Here is a 13,113-nt window from a genome sequence, read left to right as displayed (position 1 = left end):
AGGCATAGATCTAATATTTCCTCCAAGAAATGGCTAACCCATTATCCCAATATAATTTACTTAATAATCCAACCTTTCCTCATGGGTTCAAAATGTCCTCAATTCTTCTATGTTCTCGGGTTTATTTCTGGACTTTATATTTAATTCTAATGATTTATTTTGGACCAATAGCATCACTGCTTTTTCTCATCCTTTCTGTAGTTACCTGAAAGTTGAGCATTTTGCATTTGGTGACATTCTAGAACAGAAAGAAATGACAGACTTTGCTTAGGTATGCATGTGGGGCGGGAAGTTAGTCTGGATGATACCCTTAATCCTTTCAACTCCAAGACTTCTAGAGTCTGAAATTCCATTGGGATCTTTGTTAATCTGGCCCATTTGTTTGCTGTGTAAAATAAATAGGATGTTTTTAATACTCTGTTGGTTTTCCCCTCTTACTCTGAAGCTCAGCTTTCTGTAGGTGGCAGTATTGCCAAACAGTAAGTATCCCAACATTACAAGGAGCATCAAGGAACAAAATGATCTGGCAGGGTTTTATAATTTCCCCTAAGAGCTTTCATCAGAGGAGGCATCAGGGCTGCGCTACTTCTAAACTCTTCTTTGTATCCTTGGACAGTGGCACAACCAGAGGTGTGCCGTGAATCTGTTCCTAGGTGTGTGCAAAACATTAGTGGACAGATTTTTTAAAGTGATGCCTTGGCCTTGTGGACACTTCTTTATAAACCTTATCCAAAAGTGCCTTTGGGCCCCACCAATGACTGATTTAAAAGCTTGGAAATGTGGTTTTAAACAATGTGACTGTGGTGAGATTCTGGTGAGTTTTATTTTCTTTGTACTCGGTGGTATTTTTTCAGATTTCCCACAAAGAACATGTATTGCCTCTGTAATCTGAAGGGAAAAAAAAAATCAACATGGGGTTATTAAAAATAGAGTGGTAAAATGGATGATTTGTGTGCCAGAAAAAGTTCACGTCCTTTCCTATTTCAAGCATGTGAGTACATGCAACAAAGTGGGTTCAGTGTTCTCTCCTTATCTCTAGAGATCAGCTCAGTGTTATTGCTCATCTAAAATCAAAGTACCAGTGGGAAGCCGAGACAGGAGAGCTCTATCTCATGGAACAACACCTGAGAAAGTCCTTTGGTAGGTGAGAGGAGGGTAGGGTCAGCTCCTACAGAGATGCGGTGGCCTATCTAATGGGAGATAGTGAATTACCTATTGCAACTATGTGCCAGCATAGGTTATCAGGACTTTGAGCACTAAATTTAATTTTAGGAACTGTTAGTGAAAAAAAGATCTATAAATCTTGGAGTGTGTCTACGGGAACTACAAAACTGATCAAAGGCTGGGAAACAGGCACTATGAATAAAAGATAAAGTAGCTGAATTTATTTCCCTTAGATATGGAAAGCCTAGCTAAGGAATTAGACAAATCCCCATCTCCATGAAATGCTACTATAGCCCTCCCAAACATGGAGGCGAGACCTGAATTTATTAACAGTCTTCAGTTGTGCAAAGGACAGTTGCATGGCAGGTAAGTGTTACTTTCACGCCAAGACTAAGGCTCGAGTGAGCACGAATTAACCAAGCAGAAGTGACTTAGGCCAGGCATTTAGAAGAACGTGCTGGACACCAAGGTTGGAATTATCAGTTAATAACTCTGCATGGATTAATAGGAACTAGAATGAAGCTAGAGGTTTAATATAGTATAAAGATGGGATTGGGCAGAGACAGAAGCTGGGAACGTGCCAAACTGGGCTACCTCATAATTTCTAAAACAAAGGACCTGAAGTTAATTAACCTCAGAAGGTGAAAATGAGCTGCATTCAGGAAAGGATATTAAGCTTTAATCAAACCTGATTTATGAAAATCAGGGTTTGAATACCAGGTAAATCAGGGAGTGGTTACGGCTTTGCCTGGGAGTATTCACCTGAGGAGTCTTTAAATAGCATATTCTCACAACTGTTTTACAAGTCTGATTTTGAAAATTGTGATTTTCTCGTATAATATTCAAGAGTACTTCCTTATATGAAGCCAGATATATCTAAAATTATGCATCAATTACCAGTTCATTGGAACACAACTCTAAACTCTAAGAATAAGGCCAATAGCCAGCTAGTGTAATCTAAATAGAGACCTGCATAGGCTTTTGAGATCTCTTCCAACCCTTTAATCCTTTCGCTTTCAATCAAAAAATCTAAAAGACAATTCCAAGGATAATTCCCACAACATCAGATATTAGGTTGAAGTATATAAAATTACTATTTTTTAGGTCAAAACAGTCAAATATCAGCAATTTCATAAAATTCAACCTAATACAATAATTATTCCAGTAATTTGTCTGTACCTGTTTTCATCTACACTAAAGCTAAAGGCTTTAATATATCTAATTTTCAGGTCAAATATTGGTGGACATATAAAAGCCTGTGCACCTAAGTACAGAGAAATTACAGGGTTGGGATTAAAGATGCGTCTTGGATAAACCACTTCTAGGCATCTAACTCATTCTTTTATTGCATTAGACACTGGTACCTCTTGTCTGACTTTAGGATTTTCCAGACTATGGAAAACAAGAAAAGAAGTCCAAAGGCCTGATCTCTCAGCCCATGGGAAATTCTGTCTGGGAAATGCGCCAAAGGAAGAGCAGGGGGAAAATATACCAAAATTTGGACCATGTTACAGATTTAGTGGAGGAAGATCACAACAAAGCTGTGAGCAGAAAAACAAAGCATGTGGCTTCCTCCTTTCTAAAATATAGTATTGCTTCATGTGTCCTGCTTTCAAGATTCTGAGCATAAAAGACACCAAGTACACACTGGAAAAGTCATATCTGCATAGTCATCTAAAATGAGACAAGCTTAGCTTAACTAAAAAGATTTTATTAACAATGTAAAATGTTAAATATTTTTATGATCTGAGCTAATTCCAGCATGCCCTAAAAGAGTTAACACTATGCTGATGTGCAGACATCATGCTTCAGATTTCAATTAGAACAAAATGTGATAATATTCAATTTTACATTTGAGGGTAATTGTATATATCACTACATCATTTCCTAACTGGATTACTTCATTCTCCAAAAAGCTGAAAAAGACACCATTGGATCAAAAGGAAATTAGTTGCCCATATGCATTGTACGAAGGTATTAGGATTATTGTGTATTTACAAAATTTCAATACTTTTCATATATGGTTTTTGTTGCATTATAAATTAAAATATTTTTCTGTTGAAGCTCTTAGATTCTGACAGAATGGAAGACTAAATGTAAATGAAAGCAGAGAAAGCAATAGGCAAGGTGGTATGTTTGATTATAATATTATTTCTAATGATATTAATAGATCAGATTTTTAACAGTTTTTCAGTTTTAAATAGATTTCTATGTTTAAAGACTTCTTCCATATATGATCAATTGTTAACATGAGATCAGCAAGAGCTATAGATATATTATTATATATGAAGTAATTTTTTCTTTTTATAATACATTAAAAAAAACCTTTAATCTAAAAATTATAATTCTTGCATCTGTCATGGTATGGTGTAGAGCAGACATGCACAATGTCAGCTTTAAAAATCCTTTTAAAAACAGCCTGCTTTTTTAATCTTTTTTTTTCTTTTGACAGCAGCTCCTTTCAAATGTAAAATCATTTAAAAGGGAAGGGGAGGCAGATAAAAAAAAAAATAAGGAAGCTAGAAAACATAGTCAAAAACCAATAATTGTGGTTCAGCTGTCTGGAGGTCCTCAGCTTCTGCGACTTTTTCAGGTCTTCCCAGGGGTTTAGCTCGAGACGAGACAACATAGCCCAAAGAACCTTCTCTTCCGTCTTCTAACCAGAGGGTAGGAAGTTAGATTTAGAAGGCTGCTGTCATCTGTGAGGAGACAAGGTACATATGAATGAAGTACAGACCAAATCTTTTTATAAATTGGCTTTAAAAAGCTACCATCCTTTGAATGGAGGTTTCTTAATCTCATCATTATTGACATTTTGGACCAGATAATTCTTTGTTGGAGGTTATCCTGAACACTGTAGGATGTTTAGCAGCATGCTGGGCCATACTCACTATGCCAGTCGCATTCCCCAACCAAAAATGTCCCCAGCTATGGCCAAATATTCCCTGGGGGAGGGGCAAACAGCCTTCAGTTGAGAACCACCACTTGGAATTACATTTTAACTGCTTAGGCAATCTTCCAGGTGGGAGAAGTATAGCTTCTGAGAAAGAGCCCATGCTTTGGAGTAAGGTTGGTGTTTTTTGTAAACTTGCCTCTGCTATTTACTAGCTCTGTGACTTTGAACATGTAACTTAAGCTCACCAAGCTTCAGTTTCCCCTTCTGTAAAACAGAGTTTAATAATACTTAGATGAGGGTTAAATATGAAATAATCTATGAAAAATATATAGCTTGGGTAGATATCTTGGCACCTAGCCCAGAGGAAACACTCAGCTGTTGTTAACTATTTCCCTTTACATAGGACAAATGCCTTCTCTCCATTCATCTACATCATGCCTCAGGAAGAAGTGTCAGCTATTTCTGGTTGAGTCTTTCCCTTGCACTTTCTACAGATTTCTGTAACCAGAGCAATCAAAGAAGATTGCCAGCTATTGAATTCATAAGTTTTGATTTAAAATTTTTAGCATGATGACAAGTAGAGGAAGAAATAAGCTGGTAAACCAAATCCGGTTTAATGAACTGAGTTTTTAGGAAATAGTGTAGTCCGGAGAGGGTGGTAGAAATATCCTGTTGGAGCAGAACTGGCCAGGGGGATCCCAGAGGCTAAAGAAGGACCACAAGGAAATAACCTGGAAACTGCCAACTGGGGCAGTGCTAGGGCCTGATCAGACAGGCACTAGGTTGGTTTTGGCAATTGTTGTGGACCTAAACTCTGCCAGGACTAGGTGTACTGCTCTCCCAGAGTAGAGCTAGGGAACTCCCTCCTTTTCCCATCCTAACTTTGAGCAGATGGGACCTTGGGAAAGAGCCCAGAATTGGGAGTTAGATGAAGACAGGCATAAAGTAAAGAATGTGCCCCACCTCAATAAAAGTGGTTTGTAGATGAAGGTTAGTTTTTATGCTTACTGAGCCTAGACACTCAGGAAACTGTCAAGGACAAAAATGAGTCCTGACTTTCCTGGTCCTCTTACATAAATTGTGTCATCCAAGTGCCCAGGCTTCACCCCGGCCTTCTCCAAAGGTTCTTCTTATGTCATATTTTTAAGTAAATTAGCATCATCCACCAAGGTGACAGTGTTCCTGAGAATGGTATACACTATGTTATACATTTAAATGGAACTAGAGTAGCAAGTTGGAGTCAGTTCCGGAAGAAAGCAGGCGCCCCAGCTGGGCACATCAAATTAATCAAACACAGTCAACTCTCCCAGTCTCCTCAGATTAAAGTCCTCTCTTTAAAGTCATATTCTGCTAACATGGAGGAAAAAAGACTCTCTTTGTCCTTCCATAGTGAAATATAATTCACTATAATCTAGATGTCAACATTTCGAGAGCTAAAAATAGGACATCTCTCTTTTATAGTTAAACTTGCCCCAAATAGTTAAGATAATGAAAACAATGTCAGATATCATATCTGAGCTTTATTTCTAAGGATAACCTCTCAGAGATGAATCATAATATATTTGGAAAAGAAAGATAATTCACTTTCTCACCATTTTTGGGATTCTTCTTTAAAAATTCAGTGAGCAATGAATGTAACCTTATTGGATATGGCAAAGATATAGCAGACTCTGAAGGGTATAAAATTTTACCTTTCAGTATCTCTTTCAATACTGACGACACTTCCTGAAACTCAAGTTCATCTGGAATTCAATGCTTCCTTGGAACAGAATCACCAAAACTAGGAAGATATTTATAGGGACAAAAAATCTTTGTATTTCTATTTCTTTAAGACTGAATTGCTATATATCCTTACTTTTCTCCAACCATTTAAGAGATTTGGGAAGTGACCTACCATTTTATATGTTATAAAATGCAATTCTGATGTGTGTGGTTCCCACTAGATGAAGAAATGTCTGCCACAAGGTTGTATCTATGTCTGCTGTGGTGCCGTGTTTGCTCCTGTTCTCTCTTTTTTACATATTAAAAGCACACAGGTATTATACAGATATTACGAGATTCCTATCAAGTCTGACCCTTGTGTCTATGCATTCATTACAGTGAATCAAAAACCTTTTGTGCTATTGAAATTCTCCTCACTCGGTCTTCTTTTCATCTATCTATCTATCTATCTATCTATCTATCTATCTATCTATCTATCTATCTATATATACATACACACATATACATGTATATACATTCACTTGTGAGTGCTACACACACACACACACACACACACACACACACACACACACACACACACATAAGCATATATAGCACTCACAAGTGAATAGGAAGTGTTAGGATTAATGAGAAAGCACTAGGTTGTTAAGCAAAGAGCAGACTGCTTATTAAGGTGACTGCTGGTTTGGGACATCTTTGTTGAGCATTTGTGACACCTTTGCCTAGCCCAGAGCTTGTCTGTTCATCACCTAAGGCTGAGGTGACACAACAGCTCACACATTTTTGGCCGAAATTCAGAGCAGCTTTCTACACCATAGGGAGCTGACACCTTCAGTAAATGCTGAAATTCCCGGAGTGGTAAGCATGTCTGGAATAGTTTGAAGTGAATTCAACTCCAAGGAAAGACGTCTTTCCACATTGATTGAAATCCTGTCTGTGAAGTGATGGGTTGCCAAAAGAATGGGAACAAAATGGACTGTTTTTCCACTCATTCTAAACTTTCTGGGCTAAGCCACCTGACCTTATTGGGAAATTTTTGATTTTTTATTGCAAATGTTTGAGGCTTTTGTAGCATTTTTTCTTTGAAGTACAGACTCTCAGAGAACTGTAATCTAGGACAATTTTAAATGTGAATATGAAAAGTGGGAAAGGAAAGGAAGGAAGGAAAGCAAAGGAAAAAGTGAAAAAAAAGGAGAGTAGGCCCACTGATGCCATGTCTCTACTGCTCAAATTTCTTTTGCTAATAAAAGATGTCTTATATAGATGATATGTTAAGAAACAGAGGGACATAAAAATAAGTTTTCAAATAATAAACCGAGTGTTTGAGTTTACAGCTACGTTCTCAGGTAAAGTCAAGAGAGGTGCTTAGAATAGAACTGCAGATGACAAATTTCTATTCCAGAACACAAAAAAGGAGACCTTCAGCTAACCCAGTGGCTCTCGAATTTGGCTGATCATCTGAGGGCTTCTTAAAGCACAGATTGCTGCCCTACCTCCAGAGGTTCTGAATCAGTAGGGGGTGGGGGTTGGGGCAGATAATTTGCATTTCTTACAAGTTCTCAGACCTGCTGGTCCCTAGACCACACTTTGAGAACCAAAGGCCTGCTAAGTGCAAGGCTCTCTGTTAGGTACTGGGGTTAATACCTGATGGGTCCTAATAGAAGGATGATCCTTGGCCTCAAGGATCTTTCCTTGAGTAACTATGAGCCTTCAGTAGAAATTCTGCAAGAGAGATACAAATACAATGCTATGAGAATTCTCAGGGGGGAAATTACTCCTAAGTTGCAGAGAAGGAAGATGACATTCATGGAAAATTTATGAAGGTCTTGGCATTCAGGATGGGCCACAAGAGATGAGGAGAACTTGGACATTTGGTGAAGTGAGGGTAGGCGTTCTGGATGGAGAGCAGTGTGAACAAAAACATGAAGGTCAGAGGCCGCCAGAATTTAGGTCCAAGTCTGGCTGGAATGACTTCATATGCCTGTCTCCTCCTTCATATGCCTGTCATTCCAGTCCAGTCTGGCTGGAATGACAGGCATATGAAGGAGGAGACAGTACAAAACAGAACTACTTACAATTCCCTAACTATGGCCATATCTTCCCTTGCCTACCTGCCTTTACACATGTCATGTCTTTCTCTAGGGAAATGCCAATTCTTTCTTCAAGATTAGCTTAAGCATTTTTTTTTTCCCTGCAAAGCATTTTCTGACTGTTCCTTGCTTCTGCATTCCTTCATGCTTCCATTCCTTCTGTAAAGAACTGCCGTAGCCCTCGGCACATTATCTGCTTCCAACCTTGTCTTCCTACGATTCTATAAGCAGCTCTTTATAAATGTCTTAAGAAATTTACCCTTGCTGCCCCAGCTCTTTATTTCCCACTCACTCTTCAACCCTCCTATATTAGGCTTCCAGGCCTCAAATTCCAAGTAAGCTGCTTTTGCCAATATCACCAGTGACTATTTTGTTGCTAAAAGCTGTGGACACTTTCAATTCTTATCTAGCTTAACTACTCTGTGCTATTAGCCATTCCTTCCTTGCAACTTTCTTTGGTATTTCATAATGCTCTTTTGGTTTTCTTCTCAGTCCCCTTTGTAAACTGCTCTTTCCCCTCAAACCTGAAATTTTGGTATTCCAGGACTCTTCTCTATTCACACTCTCTTTGAGCGGTTTCAACCACTCTTAGGGTTTCAATAACCATTATACTGATGATGCTTAAATCTGTATTCCCAGTGCTCCCAGTTTACATGTCTCACCTCAGCATAAGACTTGTACATTTACTCTTTACCACTGAGAATTGTTCTCAGAGTTCTCCCAAGTCCAGAACTTCAATTGCCCTCTGCCTCTGCTGCTCCCCTTCTGTTCTCTCTAACTTAGTGAATTACACCATCATTCACTCTGCTCCCCAGGCCTGCACTTGGATTTCATCCTTAATTCTGCCTTTTCCCTTATGCAGCTCATCCAATTGGTCATATCATTTTCTCCAATCCCCTGGCATTTCTCATTTGGATTATAGCACCTACCTCTTAACTAAATCCCTCCAATGGCTTCAGGATAAGTCCAAACCTCTTAACATGGCTTACAGGGACCTTAATGATATAGGCCCACCTATCTCTTCAGTCTCTCTCTCCCAAGCCTTTTTTCTAACCACTTCCCCAACTAATGAACTGCTTGTAGTTCATCAAAATATCCTGTTCTTTCATTTCCCCAAATGCCTTCCCATATCTGGGATCTTCTATCTAGACTATCTCCCCCACCCCCCATCTCTTTCTTTCACTAACTCTCATTCATCCTAAAAAAATCTCAGCTCAAATACTTTCCAAAAAAACTATTCTCAATGCTGCCTCCCTGCCCCTCCCCGCCACTGCCCCAATCTGGCTAGGTGAGAATCCAATATGCTCTTGTAGCAACCTGTGTCTAACTATTGTGACATCATTATATTCTAAGCACTAATTTCTTTGCTTTTTCAATATCGTATGTGTGTAATAGATGTTTCCAGAATTCATATGTCCTACCCTATAGACTTTATCACAATCTCTGTGAGGAGAGGTATTTGTCATTTCATTTATTATGAAAGAACTTTCCAGATGGTTCTCATCCAATCTGTTTCATTGAGATGGAGAGTCTCTAGGGAGAGGCATCCCCATTACCTAGCACAGTACTGGACATATCATAGATGCCCATCACATGTTGGTTAGTGGTAGGGACAACAGATGCTAGGGTGGGAATCCTGTTCTTCCCTTATTAGTCAATGAGCAGACATTTAACTTTGTGAGTAGGGGCTCAACTTCATCAGAATAATGCATTAAGAAACTCATAGGTGATCAACAATGTGTGGATCAGACTGGAGGAGAGAGAGGGATTACATATGTCACATTGAATCTTGGACAAAAGGTTGCAAAGATTACAAAGGATATGGGGCTATGGGTAAAACTGCCCAGAATAACATTCAGGCACCAGCTTGAAGCACAGAAAGTCTTACATAGGGCCCTGGGGGAAAGATCTGAACGGTCATCTCCACACTAGCAGGTGGCATAACTGCCCAGTGTTCTTCAGCCAGGTATTGAACTCTTCTGCTTGACATGTTTAGGTTGGTTCTGGATATAAGGGTCCAGATGGGAGTGGATCAGGGGTATGGGTCTGGGGAATTGTTCCTAGATCCAATTTAGTCGGGTATAGGACTGTCCACAGGAGGTGACCCATTCTAGAACAGATCCAATTCCTGACAGATCCACTTGTGACTGATTCTGATGAATGGTATCAACAACCAAATTCTAGGCAAGAGTGAATGCACCAACATACCCCGTAGCACATATTAAGTCAGAATTTTAGAAAAGGTGAAACTGTCTTTCAGGCTTAATTTATTTCTGTCAATTTGTTTTATTTGATTACAACTGTCATTTAGAAAATGCTTGTCCTCCACTTTCCAATCTCTTTTTAACCTTTGTCAGTAACCTTGTGGGCTCTCCCCTGGTGGCTCCATTTGTAATCCATTTGACACAGCAAGACTATCATAATTAATGAAGCTCCCTACAGCACTGCCAGTGACCCATAATGTAGGACAAGAGAGGTGCTGAAGCAGTGGGTAGAACAGTGGGCTGAGAGCCAGGAGATCTGGATGTTGTTGGGAGTAAACAAGAGTAGCTCGCCCTTCTTTTGTTCACCTTTTTGACTTCAGTCTTAAACTGAAAGGATGAGAAAGAAAGGCCCTGGCTAAAATGAAGGTGTAATCACTAACCATTAAAATCCTTGCTTTTGGCCATCTTCCTTCATCTGCCACTGAAAATTGATTTAAAGCAAACTATTGTTGAGTCAAGTTTTGATTGTGGTAGGAAGGAGGGAAAGATCTGATTAAGTCTTTAAGTACTAAAATAAATGTGGAACAGTTCCTGATCGGAGGACTAGGAGGGAGCCTGGAGAACACAGGGATCTGAGCATTTCCACTGCGGGCTCCCCCAGCACCTGCCTGGCAGGGTTCTCTCATGATCAGGGTTTGAGGAAGGAAAAAGGGGGACCAGAGGTAGTATCTCTTCCCGTTTTTCCCCTCTCTGCTTCAAACACACACACATAAATGGAATAAAAAGAGAATGAAAATAAGAAGCCAGATAGAAAACAGATGGCTTTCTATAATGGTTTTCATCCAGTTAGTATTGTGTTTTGACAACTAGATCTTACAGAAAAGAACTGGTATAAATTTTTCTGCATTTTACCCCATATCATTTTCTGCATGTATTAACCTAAACCTATATAATAAACAAATTACCTGGAAAGAATTCCAGAAAGGTCATGGGAAAGTCCCTATGGTCTATCTCAGTGTACTCAGTCAGAGAGAGAGGAATTTGGCTGGTTTGTTTATTAAAATGATGCCATATGCATCTGCTAAAAAATGTTCCCAGAGGGACTCAAGAGACTTGCTCTCCTTCCCTCAGGCCTTCTCATATTCTCCAGTCCAGACTCACATCCCCCTTTTCCCACTGGTCAACTCATAATGACATACTGTGAGTACCCACTGAACATGTAGAGAAAAGAAATGTATCTTTACATGCTAAAGGCTCCCATTTCTCTCACAAATGAAGAAATCTAAATTATCCACAAGACTTCACCTCAATTTTAAAAATTCATTTAAAAATCCTATTGCATCTCTCCTAAAGAAGTTCTTGCATCTCCTTGCCTTTGCCTTTTCATTCCCCAGATGGATTCAGGGTTCAAATCCTGGGTATCATTCATTTGGATGACCATTCCCGTTTTATTCACGTTTTTACTCACATTATCAATCTTTACTTAGTACTAGTCTATTTTAAAATATGTATTTAAAATCAAATTAATTTTGTTTACAAAAGTAATACAAAGTTATAAAGAGATTTATATTATACTTTCTATGATTATAAAAATGTCCTAAGTAAATAAAATGAAATTTCTCTTTTTCTATTAATGCATGGCTAAAACACTGTTGGATGAATTTTCATTAAGCATAGAGGGAATGTTTTGGATGCTTTGATTTAGAATAGAGGCTACATGGCACACATGAAATTCAGATCCTGGCATCCTGGACAGTCATCTTCTTGGGCAGCCGAATGTGAGGTACGGTGAGAGGCCCAAGTGCTGTTGATGGAGGTAGACTTGCCAGATATATTAAGAAACTGAGAATAGCTTCAGATTTGAGCCCCAAATCCAAAGTCTTGGGGATCAAAGTTCTGATCTGCAGGCTCAAGATCAACCTTTCATGGACACTATACATAGCTTCAGAGCAAGTGGGAACAGGGGTTATTCTATTGGATGATGATTTGGAATTTTCCTGAGCTGGGCTGGCTGGGCCAGGCTGGTAAATAATAACGGCAACAACAGTAATATAGTATTTGTTGAATTTTTGCTCTCTATAAGGTTAAAGTAGGCATATGGCATGCATTGCTTCACTTAATCCTTAAAACAACTCTTCGAACTAAGTGATACTATTATTTCTTTTTCAGAGATGAGGAAATGGAAATTTCCAGAAGTTAAACAACTTGTTCAAGAGCATAAAGCTGGTAAGTGATAGCACCAGCATCCAAAGCCAAGGCTAGCATTAATCCAGGTCCCTGGTCCCAGCCACCATGGATGTTTCTAGCAACAAACTTGCATGCTGTGGTCACATGTTGTAGTAAAACACTGCACCTGCGGCTCGAGCAGGCCCTTCAGGGGCATGCTTCGAGTTCCCCGATGCACCGTATCCCTTGCCTCGTGTTTTCAGACACACTGCCTCCATCCCATTCAGCTCAGGCCACCCGATTTCTGGGCCTCTTCGACTGGTGTTCTTACTTCCATTTCTCCACCTTCTGCCTCGCTACTCCGTGTGCCAAGAGGTGCTCCATCTTTGCTGCCAAATCCTCTCCCTCCTTGCTCAGAGGCAGGCGGCACCCTGTGCTCCCTCTCGACCAGGCTTTGCTCAGTGGAAATAAAGGAGTTTCTTTCTTCCTCCTAAAAATCCTTTTCCCATTCTCTATGTACTACTCGCTGAAGCTTATGCTTCGCTTAAGGCTGCTCCAGCCATGTATGCTTAGTGGCAGTGCTTATTATTCGTCCTTTGTACATAGCTTCTGACACTGGAGCTACAAAGTTGGGTCTTGATTTAACAAACGTTTATTGTTTACGCTGGGTTTCATTCTACTGTGTTCCAGGAATTGCTCTCAGTACTGAAGATACTTGACAAAAGCTTGCAGAGGCTCCTTCCTCATAGAATTTATATTCTAGTGAATATCCCTTTTCCCTTTATGTGTTAGGATGTATATACCATTATAGGATAGTTCTGGAGACAGACTTCCTGGGATCACATCCAGCCTTTCTGCTGTCCGTGTGACC

General features: G+C 39.5%; 1 protein-coding gene across 1 annotated transcript in view; it reads right to left on the bottom strand.

Moving 5' to 3' along the window:
* Nucleotides 1-686: 686 nt before the first annotated feature.
* The window catches only part of RGS7BP (regulator of G protein signaling 7 binding protein), a 93,711-nt gene continuing 81,284 nt past the window's right edge, over nucleotides 687-13,113 (bottom strand). Inside the window, exon 6 of the mRNA XM_006913072.1 lies at nucleotides 687-3,863. Within this exon, the coding sequence (XP_006913134.1) occupies nucleotides 3,772-3,863 (92 nt within the window). The 3' untranslated portion in view covers nucleotides 687-3,771. The remainder of the gene's footprint in view (nucleotides 3,864-13,113) is intronic.

This window comes from Pteropus alecto, unplaced genomic scaffold (assembly GCF_000325575.1).
Source record: "Pteropus alecto unplaced genomic scaffold, ASM32557v1 scaffold20, whole genome shotgun sequence".
Lineage (NCBI taxonomy): Eukaryota > Metazoa > Chordata > Mammalia > Chiroptera > Pteropodidae > Pteropus > Pteropus alecto.
Note: the sequence above shows the minus strand (reverse complement) of the source record. Positions and strands in the feature narration are given on the sequence as shown.